The sequence below is a fragment of the Impatiens glandulifera genome, unplaced genomic scaffold (genome assembly GCF_907164915.1).
Source record: "Impatiens glandulifera unplaced genomic scaffold, dImpGla2.1, whole genome shotgun sequence".
In the NCBI taxonomy this organism is placed as follows: domain Eukaryota; kingdom Viridiplantae; phylum Streptophyta; class Magnoliopsida; order Ericales; family Balsaminaceae; genus Impatiens; species Impatiens glandulifera.
Window position 1 is genome coordinate 35,348 of NW_025919619.1, and position 18,657 is coordinate 54,004.

Here is an 18,657-nt window from a genome sequence, read left to right on the forward strand (position 1 = left end):
TTGAAATTAAATTATTAAAAAAAATGACTTTTTGAAAATAATATTAAGAAGAAAAGAAAATTGATTTTGTTGACACAATAATTTACGTCCTTCTTTTGTTTATTAAATTTATTTTTTATTTTTAAAAATAGTCCATGTATATTAAAAAAAATGATAAGAATTGTTTATTTACAACGAAAAAATATGATACGAGAAAAAAATTAAAAAAAAAAAAACTCACAAAACATGAAAATAAGAAAAGAATTCAAACACAATTTTATCCAGCTCAAAACCGAGTTTTTTACTCTATTGCGAACTTGAAGAATTTTAAATCTCAAGTTGACCTATAAGTATTTTGATTGTCTCAATTTGGAGCCTAAAGTATATTTGAGACCTGTTTTTCTTTGAGCTTTGATAGATATTTTCACTTAATTAACTGATCATTATCTTCTTTTTTATCGTGACTTGTATTAAACTAGGTTTGCATAGGTAAGGTATTTTACCCATGATTAATACCATTTTTTCTCTATTGATAAAAATATTCCCTATAAAAGAAGCATTCTAATATAATTCAAAGTAGAACAAGTATATTTGAAAACTTCAACTATAGGACAATAATGGAACGCTTCAAAGTCTAGTAGTGATATTTAAATGACGTATAAATGCCAATATATTTCTATGTCAATAACATTATTTAACCAATTTCAAGTTCCCTGTATCCAAAAGTTGACAAGAAAACTGATTCCCTAAGGCTGAGTTGACATTGTCCGACCAAACAGGGTCTGAACCGGATGAGGAGGATCGAGATATTTGGCTTCCATTCAGTATATATACTACTTAAATTAATGTCGGGATGTTTAAAGGATGTGGTAGAGATTGCTGTGAAAAGATTAGCGAAAAGGTCACATCAAGGCGTGAAAGAGTTTAAGAGTGAAGTTTCGTTAATTGCCAAACCTCAACATAGAAATTTGGTGAGGTTGTTAGGATGTTGTGTTGAACATCATGAGAAGGTTCTCGTATATGAATACTTACCGAATAAAGGCTTGGACTCATTCATTTTCGGTACGTGACCAAATTATCGCATTTTAATCAAGCAAATATAAAGTTAACAACTAAATATTTTTATGTAGACGGAGAGAAATGTTCTCAACTAAATTGGGAGAAACGGTATAACATCATTTTGGGAATTGCAAAGGGAATGGTTTATCTTCACCAAGATTCTCGATTGAGGATAATTAATAGGGACTTGAAAACTAGCAATGTTTTGTTAGATAATGAGTTGAATCCTAAAATCTCGGATTTTGGAATGCCAAGAATTTTTAAAGGCAATCAAATTGAAGCAAATACATATAGGGTAGTTGGAACAATGTAAGTGTTTTGATTAACTTTAAAAACCGTAAATAGATGGCTAATGCTAAAGAGGTAAAAATCACAATTATTTACACCATTTGTTGTTTACGCCTGATCTTCACTGACAGCTGCTGCGACTTCAAATATTAAGCTGAAAATTTTATAGAATTTGTGATTATAGATTTTCGGTAATTTATTTGTTTATTTTTGTTGTGGCTGTTAGTGAGTCTTTTGTGGAATTAATTGATACTAATATCATGGAGTAATATATATATCTTATCATTTCATTTTTCAGGCTTGGGCCAAATCGTGGATGTTGTTTTCTATTTGGCCTAAGCCTGAAAAATGAAATAATAAGATATATATATTACTTCATGATATTAGCATCAATTAATTGTGTTATAATTAGGAACATATTTAGTATAACATATATGTCCAATCAAATTAACCGTGTTCTCTTGATTGATAGTAACGGTTATTTTTTCTTCCACTTATAAATTCGAGTAATATAACACCGAAGCTGAATACATCAGATTTACCTGAGTATAATCCTCCCATAGCATATTCTGGAGACATATAACCACTGCAAATTACATCATGAAAACATTATGGTAAAAAATCATTTTAAATTTGAAGCACACAATAATATAAGATTATATCAAAACACTTACTATGTTCCAACTACTCTTTTTTGTGTTTTCTTCCATCTGGTCACCTCTACAAATTTTAGCCATTTCAAAATTTGAGATTTTTGGGTTCAACCCATCATCTAACAAAACATTGCTAGTTTTTAAGTCTCTATGGATTATTCTCAATCGAGAGTCTTGGTGAAGGTATATCATTCCCTTTACGATCCCCAAAATGATGTTAAACCTTTTCTCCCAATCAAGTAGAGAACTTTTATCTTCATCTGCATCCATATTTTATTAGTACTTAACCTTTAGTCGGTATAGAAAAACATTATAGATAGTTAAACTTGTAAAATAAATGTAAATGGTCACATACCGAATATAAAAGAGTCCAAGCCCTTATTTGACAAGTATTCATGTACGAGCATTTTCTCATTTTGTTGAACACAACATCCTAAGAGCCTCACTAAATTCCTATGTTGGAGTTTGACAATTAAAAAAACATCATTTTTAAATTCTTCCACTCCTTGATTTGAACTGTTCGCAAGCCTTTTAACTGCAATATTTAATCCATTCTTTAACGTCCCTACACAAAGTGACAAAATTGATTAAGCAAGAACGTAAATTGTTGCGCATAATAACTCATATCTTCATTATCATAAATTCGAGTCTTCAAATATTAACTGTTAAAAAAATGTTTATTATATAAAAAAACCTTATAAACTGAGACAAACCCGCCTTCTCCCTTTTTGTTGAAAATGGAAAAATTATCGGTTTTAAGATAATTTAGTTAGGCTTTTAGGATGTTGTTTTCAATCGCACGAGAAGATGCTCATATATGAATACTTGACATATAAGGGTTTGGACTCGTTCATTGTGGTAAGTGACCAATTATTACTTAAATAAATTTCTCTAACAAATATATATGTCTTCTAATCATGGAAGATACAACTAATAAAACTTTGGTGTAGACGAAGATAAATGTTCTCTACTTAATTGGGAGAAGTGATTTAACATCGTTTTGGGAATAGAAAGTGGAATGATATACCTTCACCAAGACTCTAGACTCAAAATAATTCATAGAAATTTAAAAGTATCCAATATTTTATTGGACGATGGATTGAATCCTAAAATCTCAAATTTTGGAATGGCTAGAATTTTTGGAGGTGATCAAATGGAAGCCAATACAAAAAAGGTAGTTGGAACATAGTACATAAGTGTTTTGACATAATGTTATAGTATTTTCCTTTACTCCATCTTACAATTTTCATCAAAATATTATTTTAACATATATTTTTAAGTGTTTATATGTCTCCAGAATATTCTATGGAAGGACTATATTCAATAAAATCCGATGTCTTCAGCTTTGGTGTCATATTGCTTCGGATTATAAATAGGAGGAAAAATACCAGTTACCATCAAGAGAAAACGATTAACTTGATCGTACTTGTATACGTTCCTAAAATAGTTTCATTAAATATAAGATAACTAATTAATGTGTATCATGGATTCATATATTCCATCTTTCAGGCTTGGGCATTATGAGACGAAGTTAAAGTCTTTGATATAATTGATTCGATGATAGATGATTCATGGAAACAGGAAGAAGTTTTGATATGTATTGAGATATAATATATTTAGGAAATACTTTATTTAAAGTATATACTATTATTATAATTTTATATTTTTTCTAATTAAGGATGTTTCCTAAATTTATGTATACATAGATTGGGTAATCAATTCTCATCAACAAAACATAAATAATAACATAAATTATTCTTTCGTTTCTTGCTCTCTCTTTAAGTCTTAACTTTAACTTTAACTTCGTTTGTGATCGATTTTAGATTAGGGTACGTTTAATCTTCTGCATAAATCTCAACATGGTATCAGAGCGATGTTACAAAGGAAAACAATACATTTGACTTCAACGACTTACTAGACGGATCAGAAGAAGTTTGTAAAACTAACTTTATTAACGAAGACGAATCATCAAACAAATCGATCAAGAACAACCAAGAATAATGATCAATAAACTACGGATGATTACAAGATGTTTAAAGAATGATTCAGAAGATTGAAAAAAAATTTGTTAAAGAATCCAAGTAAGTCTTCTAACTGTGATTAATATTTTTTGTTTTCTTTAGAATAGAGTATGAACAAAAATGTTTTAACTAAAACAACACAACGAAACTAATAGATTTGGAGCTAGTAACTCACACAAATTTAAAAACAAAATAATTTTTATTTGACAAATGAATCAAATAGAATTATTAATTAAGTTAGAAATATAAAAAAATTTTGATTTGATCCATATGAATATTTGTAGAGGTAGAGAAACATATATATTGATGATTATACTAGATTTATATTAATTTTTTCTTTTCAAGAAAATCAAGATTTGTGTTTTGTATTTAAAAAACCAATTTTACTTAAATATTAAAATAATGAAAAGTGATAATAGGACTTTAATGGTAGAAAACGTTTTTTATCTCATACACCTTGATGTAGAAGGTCTTATAAACACGATTTATTAACTAATACATCTTTTATGTTAACTATAGTAGATGAACACTAATATTTCTCCTAAAAAACAAAACAAGTGTTTTTTTGATAAATTAAAAAAAAATCTCACATTAATCTAAATCAATATGAAAAAAAGTATTAAAATAGTTTAAAATGATAATGAGACATAATTTGTTAATTCTAAGTATACACCACATTTTAATGAATTGAGAATTATTCACTAAAGAATATGTGTTTACAACCCACAAGAACACGGGTTTGTAAAAATAAAAATAATAATAATAACGAATATTTAACCGAAGTAGCAAGTTTTAAACTAGAAAACTCCTCGTATTGAACAATATGAAACTAATTATAAAATTCTCAAGGTTTTTAGATTTTATGTTATATGTCTAATAATAATTCTAAAAAAAATGAAATTTGAACATAAATAAATCAAATGCATATTTGAGGATATATTTCAAAAACAAATTATATATATAATATCAAATTTATTCAAATAAAATAGTGACATCAAGAGATGTGACATTTTATTAAAATATAGAAAAAGACTGAAAGTCCTCAAAATAATGATAATATATCAATATCTTCATTTTAATAAAGACTCGCATACATATTTAGTGACTGAGTTACAAATTAATGAAAATCAGAACATGATCATTGTCTATATACATATAATAGACATAAGATCAAAAAATTACCGTCTTACTTATATATGGAGATGATATTTTGATGGTTGAAAATGATATGGGAGACAATACAGAAATAAAATTTAAATTGATTCAAAATTTCTATAAAAGACGTTGGAATTGCAAAATTCTTTCTTGTTCTCAAAATTGAACATGATGTCGATGACATTATTGTAAAATATATATATATATTATGAATACTCATACGATCCATTGATTCTAAAATAAATCAAAGACCCTTGAATTATAAAATTCTTTTTTGGTTTCAAAACTAAACATGATGCTTATGGTATTAATGTAATGAAAATAATATTATTATGGATACTGATGAGATCCATTGATTTTAAATCAAAATCAAAGACATTGGAATTATTTTTAAAAAAAATCATTGTCTCAAAATTTCAAATAATACCAATGGACTTTGTAAATCTGCTAAAAGTCATATGATTATGAGTATCAAACTGCGTGAAGTACCAAATTGCATTAAATATTGAAATTTTTTAATTATAAACCTATGGAGAAGTATCATTGCAAAAATCTAATTATAAATCCATCCAGGGGTATCAAACTGTATGAAATATTGCAAAAATTTAATTATAAAGCCATTAAGGGTATTAAACTGCATGAAATATTGCATAAATCTAATTATAAACTCATTGAGAGGTATATCAAACTGTATGAAATGTTACAAAATTTAATTATAAACTCATTGAGGGGTATATATTGTATAAATCTAATTATAAACTCATTGAGGGTATCAAACTGTATGAAATATTATAGAAATATAATTATAAACCTATTGAGGGTTATCAAACTACATAAAAAATTGCAAAAATTAAATTATGAACTCATGGAAGGTATCAAACTACATAATTTGTTTTTGCAGAAATCTAACCATTAACCCTTTTATAGGGATATAAAACTATATAAAATTGCAAAAATCTATTTATGAACCCATGATTAGGGATATCAAACTATTATCAAAATATATCCATAAATCAAATAAGTTGATGAGACTTATTAAAATATGATTATATCTAAATTAGAACAAATAATATTGCATATATTATACAACAATAATCTCAATTTTCGAATAAATATATATGACTTATTGGGAAGTTGTACTCTATATTATTAGAACAACTATATAGTTGATCAATCTCAAGATATATCAATTATTTTTAAGATAGAAATTGTTGTCGAACAACTGTTAATCAAAATTCTAACTCAATTCGAACGAAAATTAACACGATTTAAAAAAACGACGTATAAAAAAAACGTGATCGGAGTGATCATTTGTATCTACATGGAGAAGAGTTAGTTGTTCTCACATCAATGATTCTTACTCAACTAAACTATTTCGAATAGAGTACTAATATTCGACTTGGTCTTTGTCTACTAACGAAAATGAAGACATTTTTCATTGACTATTCTTACAAGATTTTTAAGAATCTTAAAAAAAACAACGTTTTGGAGGATGTTTGATGCAACCGTAAAAACTTGGATAATTAACCCAATCGACAAAAACAATAAACAAGGCCTAGATGATTCATGTGAGAACATCCATTATTCATGATTCAATTCTAATGATGGATCATCTACCAACAATTTACAAAGAATTCACAATGTTTTTAAATGCTAAGAAGAAAGACAAATCAACATCAGAAAGTTGAACAACATTCAACAATATTTATTGGGAATTCAAGTTAAGCAAATTTCAAGAAGGCAAGGAATTCAGCTAACTTCTCGAAACCTCTCGATTTTCTAGTATTTGAACATCTTTGATTTAAACTTTTCTTCAAGATGTCCATCTTGAAGGGAGTATATTAAGATATTATATATTTAGGAAATACTTTATGTAAAATATAGAATATTATGATAGATATTGAGATATTATATATTTAGGAAATAGTTTATTTAAAGTATATAATATTATTATAGTTTTATATTTTGCTAATTAAGGATGCTTCCTAAATTTATGTATAAATACATCGATTGGGTCATTATCTCATCAACAAAACATATATAATAACATAAATTATTCTTTCGTTTCTTGCTCTCTACCATCTCTTTTTAAGTCTTAACTTTAAGTTTAACTTCGTTTGTAATCGATCTTAAATAAGGTAAGTTTAATCTTCTGCATAAATCTCAACAAGATGTAATACTTCTATGTGTGCAAGAAAGCTTTTTTTGGACAGACCAACAATGTTATTTGTTGCTTTCATTTTATGCAAGGAAATATCTTTACCTTCTCCCAAACAATCAGATTTTATCTTCAACGGACATAAGATGAATGTCTCGGAATCGTCAACATGTGTCAAAGTCATCTCGTTTAACAACCTTACCATCACCAAGACCAATGATCGATGATTTATGTTAAAAGACTGAAAATTATTTCAAATGAAACATTCTTTACGCTAATCTAGCCTTCTCCGTCCCTCGCATTACAACAAACTCGTGAGATCATTTTAATGTCATGTGTCTACGCCTCATAGTTTTATTATTTTCTTCCAATAGTATTCTCCTTCTAATACAAATATCTATATATTGATGGATAACAAGTGTTTGAAAATCTATACTTAACAATTTTGATCCTACAGGAAATTGGTATTTGGTTTATTTTTCTTCACATTGGCTTAATTAAATATTATCATTTTAACAAGAGTAATTATTTATAAAAGTCTTGTATAAATTTTAATAATAAATTAAACACATTTAGTGGCACGTAACTTTTACTGAATTATTTTATACTGCGCTAAAGTTTAGGTCATCCTCCCTATTAGGGGTTCAATATTTTGTCTTAACCGAATATCCGATCGAATTTAAATTCACTGAATTTGAATAAACCGAATTCAAATAAACCAAATTCGAAATTCATTTTCAGTTTTCAAATCGAATTTCAAACCAATTCGAATTCAAATACGGTTTTCGAATTTTTTTTCGAATTTGAGTTTCAACTCGAAAACCAAACTAAAAATCGAATTCATTTTTTATTATTTATTCTTCCAAACATAGCTTAATAAAAAATTTAAAATAATCAAATTAGAATATTTTAAATTCAAGATTTAATAATAAAAGACAAAAAGAAAAGAAAAGCACTAGTAGTCTAGTGGTAAAATAGTTACCCTGCCACAATACAATTGATATTGAGTTATGTTAGATCTCTTTTATTCCAAAAAATAAAATAAAATCGAATTCGGTTTTAATTCGAAATCCGTACCGGATTCGGTTTGGTTTAATTAAAATTTATTTGAATTCGGTTTGGTTTTCGTAGACGAAATTATTATGCGCCATTATATTTTTTAAATTCTTAATTTTCTTTAGGAAAAGAAATTTTAAATCAATTTTCTTGTCAAATAAAATTAGAGTAAATGAAAAGAAAATAAAGCCTCCAAGGAGTTTTTCTTTTTAGACAAAAACAATACCTCATAAATGAAAACAAAACATTTTAAAACATAGTACAATTAAGTCTAACTTCATTCAGTTTATTCATTAAACATTGAATTATGTTTACTAATAATGAAATTACTGGAATCACTAATTCTTGAAAGGTTTAGCACGCTTAATCAATCTACATAATTATTTTTTTATTTACTCTAAATTCAATAACTTATTCTTTAAATTTTTAATTATATTTGATTTAAAATTGAAAACTTATAACTTTATTAAGTTTTTGGAGAAATACATAGCAATGGGCCACCATTCTTCTACTTACTCCCAGTAGTGCTGCCCCAGAGTGAAAAATGTGAAAATAATGTTCTAATTTATTTATTTTATAAATTGTTAAAAAAAAAAATTGGGTGAGATTTAAATTTATAACCAAATAAAAATACTTTATTATTATTTTTTTTTATCAGAAACTACTGGGCTATACATTTTTATGTTAAAATAATTAATAAATTTAATTAAATAACATAATTTTTTTTTTATTAAATAGACTGAAGGCTTGGTAGCTTACTTATAATGTTATTGGCATAGAAATGTATTATTAAAAATATTGGCATTTATTTAGTCATTGAATATTGAGACTATATAATTTTTGACTATTGACATGACTGGTTGAATATCTATTATGAAAAATAATGTAATGCTAAATAAAATTAAAGATTTTTGTTTGTAAGAAAATAAGTAATGCGTGCGTGCAGTAATTATATTTGATTTATTTTAATAAAATTAAGTATTTTTTATAAGAAAATTAGTAATGCCTGCAGTAATTATATTTGACTTTTTTGTATTAAAATAAAAAAATAATTGATAAGAAAATTAGTAATGCGTGCAGTAATTATATTTGATCAATTTTAATAAAATAAAAGATTTTTTTATAAGAGAATTAGTAATGCGTACAGTAAATATATTTTAATATGATTTTATCTTTCATGCTTTTTATTTTTGAAATTGGACTGTTTTGCCCTCCCTAGTGATCCCTATATTAGTTACAAGTGATCTCGTCCAGAATTTTCACACAACAACAACAAAAACAAAAACATTACAAAATTGAAAGAAAAACTAATAGGAAACAACCTTTCACAAAATACTCACTAATCACAAATTCTATCAAATTTTCGGTCAGTTAAGGTAGGTCAGGCGTAAACAAATGGCGTACATAATTGGGATATTTACCTCTATAGCATTAGTCATTGCCATCCTACTTATGGTTTTCTGGTTCATAATGGTTAAAAGGAGAGAAGGTAAATAAGTAAACTTTATCTCTTTCCAAAAATATTTATGCATATAAATTATTTTATAGTTTTTTTCTTCTTCTTGAAAATACAAAACCAATTCAATAAACACATTAATCGTGATTAGTTTAAAGTTAATATTTAAATCGTTGAAAACATATAATTTATTAATAGTTTAGTGGTTTTAGTATAATTAAACGGTTGAGAAAAAAAATTACATTATATTCAAGCTCCTTCCTTCAGATATTTTGTTCGGTTTCTGCTCACAACCCTCTACAAACAGTTTGTAAATTCCTATATCACACACTATATATATATAAAAGAAGTATCTTACTTATTATTTTATTGGATGACTTTATTTTTATTAATTAAGATTTGTACGTAATTAATGATAATTGATACAGAGAGAAAGATAAAGGAACGGCAAATACTTCTTACTCCAGCTAACGGTTCATCAATCCAACCTTCCACAACAGGAAAGCAGCCTTTAGAGGATTTCTCATTTTTCAAACTTAGTACCATTGTGGCAGCCACAAACAATTTTTCCGTTTCTAACAAACTCGGACAAGGCGGTTTTGGCACTGTTTATAAGGTATTTTTGTACCATAAATTAATAATATTGCAATCTACCTTATTGCTTAATAAATCTCGTCACTTAATGCAGGGGCGATTGAGGAATGGAATAGATATTGCGGTTAAAAGACTAGCAAAAAATTCCGATCAAGGTTTCGAAGAATTTAAGAATGAAGTTTCTTTAATAGTGAAACTTCAACATAGAAATTTAGTTAGGCTTTTAGGATGTTGTTTTCAACCGCATGAGAAGATGCTTATATATGAATACTTGCCAAATAAGGGATTGGACTCATTCATTTTTGGTAAGTGACTAATTACTATTACTTGAATAATTTTCTCTAACAAATATCATGTCTTCTAACAATGGAAGATACAACTAATAATACTTTGGTGTAGATCAAGATAAATGTTATATACTTAATTGGGAGAAGCGATTTAACATCATTTTGGGAATAGCAAGAGGAATGATATACCTTCACCAAGACTCTCGACTCAAAATCATCCATAGAGATTTAAAAGCCAGCAATATTTTATTGGATGATGGATTGAATCCTAAAATCTCCGATTTTGGAACGGCTAGAATTTTTGGAGGTGATCAAATGGAAGCCAATACAAAAAGGGTAGTTGGAACATAGTGAGTGTTTTAACATAATCTTGTAGTATGGTCCTTTAATCCATCACACAATTTTCACCAAAATATTTTGATATATATGTTGCAGTGGTTATATGTCTCCAGAATATGCCATGGAAGGACTATATTCAATAAAATCTGATGTCTTCAGCTTTGGTGTCATATTGCTTGAGATTATAAATGGGAGAAAAAATACCAGTTACCATCAAGAGAACACGATAAATTTGATAGGACATGTATGACCTACTAAAATAGTTTCATTAATTATAGAACAACTAATTAATGTGTATCATGGATTCATATATTCCATCTTTCAGGCTTGGGCATTATGGAACAAAGGTAAAGTCTTTGATATAATTGACTCAAGGATGGGAGATTTATGGCCAAACCAAGAAGTTTTGAAATGCATTCACATAGGACTTCTATGTGTGCAAGAACATGCTATGGACAGACCAACTATGTCTGAAGTTGTTTTCATGTTATGCAAAGATATGTCTTTACCTTCTCCAAAGCAGCCCGCGTTTATCTTCAACGGACAAGACATGCATGCATCGGATTCATTGACGAACATTAAAGTGAACTCCATAAACAGCCTTAATTAGCATTACTTAGATCATAGCCAGATGATTTTTTTCCAACTGTTCCATTACATTTAATGAGTTTTTTATATTGAATGTTATTACCTCAATATATATGTTAATTAACAATAACTGAAAAGGGGGTTGTAACTCAACGATTCACAAAAGAAGTATAGCCTATACATAGAGATTCGAAAGCTAGTAATATTTTATTAAAGAATGAGTTGAACTCTAAAATCTCGAATTTTGGAATGACTATAATTTTTAGAGTCGACAAAATGAAGTTAGAACAAAGAATGTAGTTGGAACATAATAAGTATTTGACACAATCTTATAATAGTAGTATACTTTTAGGTACAATAATGATATAATTTTCAGTGGTTAAATGTCTACAGAATATGTAATTGGAGGACTTTTTTCAATAAGATTTGATGTCTTCAACTTCGGTGTCTTATTATTTATATACTATAAGTGGAAACAAAATAGCAATTATTATCCGGATAACAAAATCGTGTTCCTCAAGATTATTCATCCAATGTTGGGTGATTCATTGCTTCATATTCAGTTGGAGTTGGATTTTTGGTTGTTGAGATGAATATGATCCAAATATAGTAAATGTAAGAACTTATAACTATAAAGTCTCAAGTTTAATAAATTTTTATTTTCAAACAAGAAAAATAACTAATCTTGCTATCTTTCACCCAATACACCAAGATACACATTTAATTGAAATTAAATTATTAAAAAAAATGACTTTTTGAAAATAATATTAAGAAGAAAAGAAAATTGATTTTGTTGACACAATAATTTACGTCCTTCTTTTGTTTATTAAATTTATTTTTTATTTTTAAAAATAGTCCATGTATATTAAAAAAAATGATAAGAATTGTTTATTTACAACGAAACAATATGATACGAGAAAAAAATTAAAAAAAAAAAACTCACAAAACATGAAAATAAGAAAAGAATTCAAACACAATTTTATCCAACTCAAAACCGAGTTTTTTACTCTATTGCGAACTTGAAGAATTTTAAATCTCAAGTTGACCTATAAGTATTTTGATTGTCTCAATTTGGAGCCTAAAGTATATTTGAGACCTGTTTTTCTTTGAGCTTTGATAGATATTTTCACTTAATTAACTGATCATTATCTTCTTTTTTATCGTGACTTGTATTAAACTAGGTTTGCATAGGTAAGGTATTTTACCCATGATTAATACCATTTTTTCTCTATTGATAAAAATATTCCCTATAAAAGAAGCATTCTAATATAATTCAAAGTAGAACAAGTATATTTGAAAACTTCAACTATATGACAATAATGGAACGCTTCAAAGTCTAGTAGTCATATTTAAATGACGTATAAATGCCAATATATTTCTATGTCAATAACATTATTTAACCAATTTCAAGTTCCCTGTATCCAAAAGTTGACAAGAAAACTGATTCCCTAAGGCTGAGTTGACATTGTCCGACCAAATAGGGTCTGAACCGGATGAGGAGGATCGAGATACTTGGCTTCCATTCAGTATATATACTACTTAAATTAATGTTGGGATGTTTATGTTGGAATTTTTAAACTAGTTCTATAAATTCCATTAATGAATGGAAATTAGAATATGGATAATAAAATCAAATCAAATTCACATGAAATTCAAACGTGAATTAAAGGGTGAAATTTGATCCAAATGTATAATTTAAATCAATTAATTTAAATTAATTGATCTAAAATGCCTTGATGACCAATTAACAAAATGTTGTTAATTTGTAGTGTAACTTACATGAGTTAGTTATTATTATTATTATTTGTTATGATAATTTATATTATTATTAACAAATTGGAAAACCATGTAATGTTAGTATTGAATTGTAAATGCCTTAATTGTTTTGGCAAACAATTACTCTATAATGAAGAGAAAAACGTTAAGGTAATGAAGAGGCAGACAATGCCAACCGTTTGATCAAATGATGATTTTATTTAATGGTTTAACTTTCAACAATATAAGACCTCTCATCTCTAATCAAAAACAACCTCTTCATTTTTCATTCTTTCTCACTCTAGAATTCCAAAAGTCTTCTTCCTGTTTTGTGAGTGTTCTTCGAGTTCTGTGTTCGATTTTTCCGTTGAAACCCGGTGATAGTTCAGGTACTTTATCAAGTTCGTTGTGTAGTGATTTCGGTGCTGAATCACTACTAGATTCGTTGTACCCTGGGAGACAGCCATCTGTGATAAGCTCTAGCACATGGGGAGACGGTGGAACTGTTTTAAGGGAAATGTGTCTAACACATGCCTCGAATCAACCATCAAATACGGTGATATTGTTCTTCGTATATCTTATTTTATTTCATTTATTTGTAACATCATTTTATATATATTTCTATAATTTATTTCAAGACAAGATATCTAACAATCTTAAAACAGTTTCGTGTGATAAATTATTTAGTAGCTTGTGCCATCGAAATTTTGTCTTTGATGTTTCAGGAATACGAGTTATGATGTTATAAAACAGATGATGACTTATTTCGACAATATGAAAGTTGTTAATGTAAAGGAATAAGATGGATCTACAAATAAAGATAAGTCTTTATTGTATACATATAATATTATTTGTATGAAAGATTACTTTTATAAGCTAATATATGTTGATGTAGATATATATTCTAAAATAAAAATAAAAATGATGTATATTCATTGTATAAATATTTTCTAGAAAATAAATTAGAAAATAATAATTTATTTTATTTTTACTTGAATGTATGTTAGTTGGTTATTAAAATTATTATTAATAATAAATGGAAAATAAAAGTAACTAAAGAGTTAGCTTTTAATTTCTAGAAATAAATTAATAATAGTAATTAAAATTAATTATAATTGAAATATATTGTTTCAGTTTTAAAATAATTAATTATAATATATGGATTCTTAAATTAATTAAGAGTGATAATTAATAAGAATGTGGTATGATGATTATTAAATAAGGAGAGATAATCTATTTATTTATACATTATTTTATGTACTATATTTTATTATGGTATTAAGATATCATTTTAAAATGTGTGTAAATATTTGTTTTTTTTGTGACAGAGTTGAGTCAAAGAAATAAATATATTCTTTTAATTAAAGGATACAAAAAGTCATAAAAGTGATGCAATGATGAAAGGGCGCATTGGTGTAGTGGTTCAAAGTTTAGACACAATGATGTGAATGATTTCTTTTGTAGAAATCAGACGTGATAAAATGACAGTAGTCATTTACGTTGATTTCTTTTGTAGAAATCGGACGTTGATAAAATGACATTAGTCATTAACGTTGAAACCATTCCAATTTCTTGTATAAAAATTATGAGATGAATGGAATGATCAATGATTTCTTTGTAGAAATCTGACTAGTTAAAATGACTTTAGTCATTGATGTTGAAACCATTCCAATTTCTTCTGTAGAAATTATGAGATAATGAGATAGTCAATAATTGTTAAAATGACTATAGGAAATGATTTCTTTATCAGACTCGTTAAAATGACTATAGTCGTTGAAATTGAAATATTCCAATTTTTAGGCAGAAATTATGAGATAAATGAGTGCCCATAACAATGTCTTATATAAAATTTGACCTGTCAAAAAGATTTTAACCATGGATGTTAGAATGATTCTAATTTCTTGTGGAGAAATTATGAAATAAAATGGGGCACTTAACGATTTCTCATATAGAAATTTAATTTGCTAAAATGACTTTGTCATTTATATTTTGAGGCATTTAAATTTCTTGAGATTAAATAAGTTATTTGTTTTAAAACTTATTCTAATCATTCATTTAAAGAGACACGACTATGGAAATTAGTCTCGGTGAGAATAATCTACTCAGATTTATTTTGAGCATGCATAGTCGTTTCACGTCGATTATTGTTCAAAACATGGCAATGTAAGTGCTTCGATTAAGATATGAAATATATTTGTAGTTATATTTAATTTGATTATGTGCTAATTGATTATTAATATAAATCATGCATATTAGCTAATAATATGATGGTTCATGTTATTCATAATAAGTATGATTATCTAGAAATTTATATATATATATAAATTAAGATTTATTTTCTATCTATTTTTATTTTAATAGATAATTTTGAAATTTGTCACAAATCATGTGTTCTTTGATTGACAAAGATTTGTTATAGAATGTTAAAGGTCATCTAATTAATTAAGAAACGAATAATTGATGACATGAATATTTATTTATATAATTAGTTAGTTTTATATTTGATTAAAAATAAATGATCAACATTCTAATTAATTATCATATATTTTTTAAACGATATTTTTAATGATAAATGAAGTTGTATATATATTTGTTTAATAATATATATGACATATTATTTATCTGATTACGTTTCTATGTTATTGACTATATATATTATAGTTTTTTGTCATCGTGGTGACTAAAATAAAAGAAGCAATAATATATAATATCATATATATATAGATATATTAATTTTGGTTTAATATAAGATACTTGATATACATTGTCCAATTACATCATTAAGACTTACTTAATTTGATAATTTTGAAATCAAATAATTACAAGTAAAGTCTTCTTTGATTTGAGAATAATGTGGCAAACGTGCCGATATTACGGGATGCAAACGTGCAACCGGAAATAAATGTTTAAGCGACTTCGGTCAAAGGTGCTTGAAACATTATGATTTCTTTTGTAGAAATCATGTGATATGGTGAATATTTATTTGATTAAATATTCTAATTTCTTTTATAGAAATTAAGTGTTGAAATAAATATTTTAATTGATTAAATATTTTTAATTTCTTATGTAGAGATTATGTGAAGAATGATTTATAAATGAATAAACATTCTAATCTCTTGTATAGAAATTATGATTTATTCAATTAAATATTTATAATATAGAGAAGATAACAAAAGAAATTTGTAAAAGAATTGTGTGACAATTTCTTGATTAGAAAATCATTGATTTAAATCATACAAATGTGTGTGATTTAAAGGATACCAACACGAATGTGGGGGCAAATATTTTTATTTATTATAATACAAAAATAATTGTGTATATTATGATAAATGAAAAGATAATTCATTGTTAGAGAAATATGTTCTTTATAAAAGATAAAGTTGCGCAACTTTACAAAAAGAAAGAAAATAACAAGAAAATGTCTTGTTTATATTTGCTGAGTTGGTGCTTAAATCGATATTTAAAATTTGAGGATTTTGAAATCAAGAAACGTGTCATATTTTGACATTACTTTCATAAAATTTTTTGAAGAATCAATGTCTTCAAAAAGATTTTATGAAATAAATGAAAAGGAAAGTTTATAAAGTCTTGATATGACTTATAATAAATTTTATAATAATGATATGAAAATTTGATCATACTTTTATCAAAAAGTTGATGTGACAATTATATATATCATGAAGACAATGAAAATTATTTCATTACGTGTCTTTTGTACGATATTTTATCATTGAAAATTACGATAAAAATGATAAAATTAATTAAGGATATGAATTGCACTAAACGAAATATCATGTTGTTATCAAATGATATGTTAATATTATTAAATGAAAGAGTTTATGTCTAAAAGTGAATATGTTTACACTTAAAAGTGCAATCTACGTATGGAAATCTTCTAAGAAACTTATGATGGATAGATTAAACGTTATAATCTATAATTTTGACTTATGTCGAAAAATAAAATATTTTTATGTAAAATATATAATCGTTTACACGAAGGCAGAATAGTTCAAAGACATTTTGTCTACTAGTTAGCCAAGTAAACAATATTTTCATAAAAAATTTAAATGATAAGCATGTACGGATGACTATGCTTCTTATTAGAAGATGTTCCAAGGTTAACTAAGAATGTACCAACATAAATTTCTAATTATTGTGATAGTAATTAGAAATTGGACAAGCTTAGAGTAAGTGACAAGTCTAGACATACACGTCTTAGACATAATGTCATTAGACTATACTCTCTAATGGAGTTATCAAATTTGACTATGTAAGTCAAAGATAATATTGTGGATCCACTAATCAGATTATTGAATAGAGAGATAATTTGAAGTCTTTTGAGACATTAGCCTACTATAAGTTGGTATGAAGGAAAACCCAACCTATGCAGACTGGAGATCCCAAGAACTAGGTTCAATGGGACAACCTAATTGTACTGACTTGGAAAGTTATTGTTGAGGATTAATCCTATAACGAAACAATATATATTTTGACGAGGATAAGCATATCGCTTTTAATGATTCTTTGTGAGCAAAGAGATCACCTATGTGAGGGAGAAGTGGGGCCGCTTCGAATGAATTGCACGGCTCAATTCTAGACCTTCTCACAGAACCAGGCGCGTGTTCCATGGCCAAAATGGACACATCCATGAGAGCTTGACATGTATCAGGGAGAAATCTATGTGAAAGTGTGTAATCGTTTACACAAAAGGCAGAATAGTTCAAGGACATCGAGTCTACTAATCAGCTAGTAAAGTTATATGCTTTCACAAGGGAAGGTTCAAAGGGTTACACCTACCTATCCTATGTAGAATTCAACTGTTGAACCTTCACCGGGTTAATCTTTCAATTTCCATTAATGTGGGGGATTGTTGGAATTTTTAAACTAGTTCTATAAATTCCATTAATGAATGGAAATTAGAATATGGATAATAAAATCAAATCAAATTCACATGAAATTCAAACGTGAATTAAAGGGTGAAATTTGATCCAAATGTATAATTTAAATCAATTAATTTAAATTAATTGATCTAAAATGCCTTGATGACCAATTAACAAAATGTTGTTAATTTGTAGTGTACTTACATGAGTTAGTTATTATTATTATTATTTGTTATGATAATTATATTATTATTAACAAATTGGAAAACCATGTAATGTTAGTATTGAATTGTAAATGCCTTAATTGTTTTGGCAAACAATTACTCTATAATGAAGAGAAAAACGTTAAGGTAATGAAGAGGCAGACAATGCCAACCGTTTGATCAAAT

General features: G+C 26.8%; 1 protein-coding gene across 1 annotated transcript; it reads left to right on the plus strand.

Annotated features, from left to right (window-relative positions):
- Positions 1-824: 824 nt before the first annotated feature.
- Positions 825-11,655, plus strand: LOC124918274 (G-type lectin S-receptor-like serine/threonine-protein kinase At1g11410). The gene is made up of 10 exons (XM_047458471.1): positions 825-1,041; positions 1,110-1,347; positions 3,260-3,401; positions 3,849-3,915; positions 9,799-9,858; positions 10,254-10,441; positions 10,514-10,724; positions 10,819-11,056; positions 11,142-11,289; positions 11,371-11,655. Exons 1-10 carry the CDS (start codon positions 825-827, stop codon positions 11,653-11,655), a joined length of 1,794 nt encoding a protein of 597 aa, XP_047314427.1.
- The last annotated feature ends 7,002 nt before the right edge of the window (positions 11,656-18,657 follow it).

Bases quoted from the DNA above. Each gene is read 5' to 3' on its own strand.
- LOC124918274 (XM_047458471.1), top strand. From the start codon at position 825: ATGTCGGGATGTTTAAAGGATGTGGTAGAGATTGCTGTGAAAAGATTA. The intron at 9,859-10,253 runs GTAAATAAGTAA...TAATTGATACAG, and splicing joins AATGGTTAAAAGGAGAGAAG to AGAGAAAGATAAAGGAACGG. The intron at 11,290-11,370 runs GTATGACCTACT...TCCATCTTTCAG, and splicing joins CGATAAATTTGATAGGACAT to GCTTGGGCATTATGGAACAA.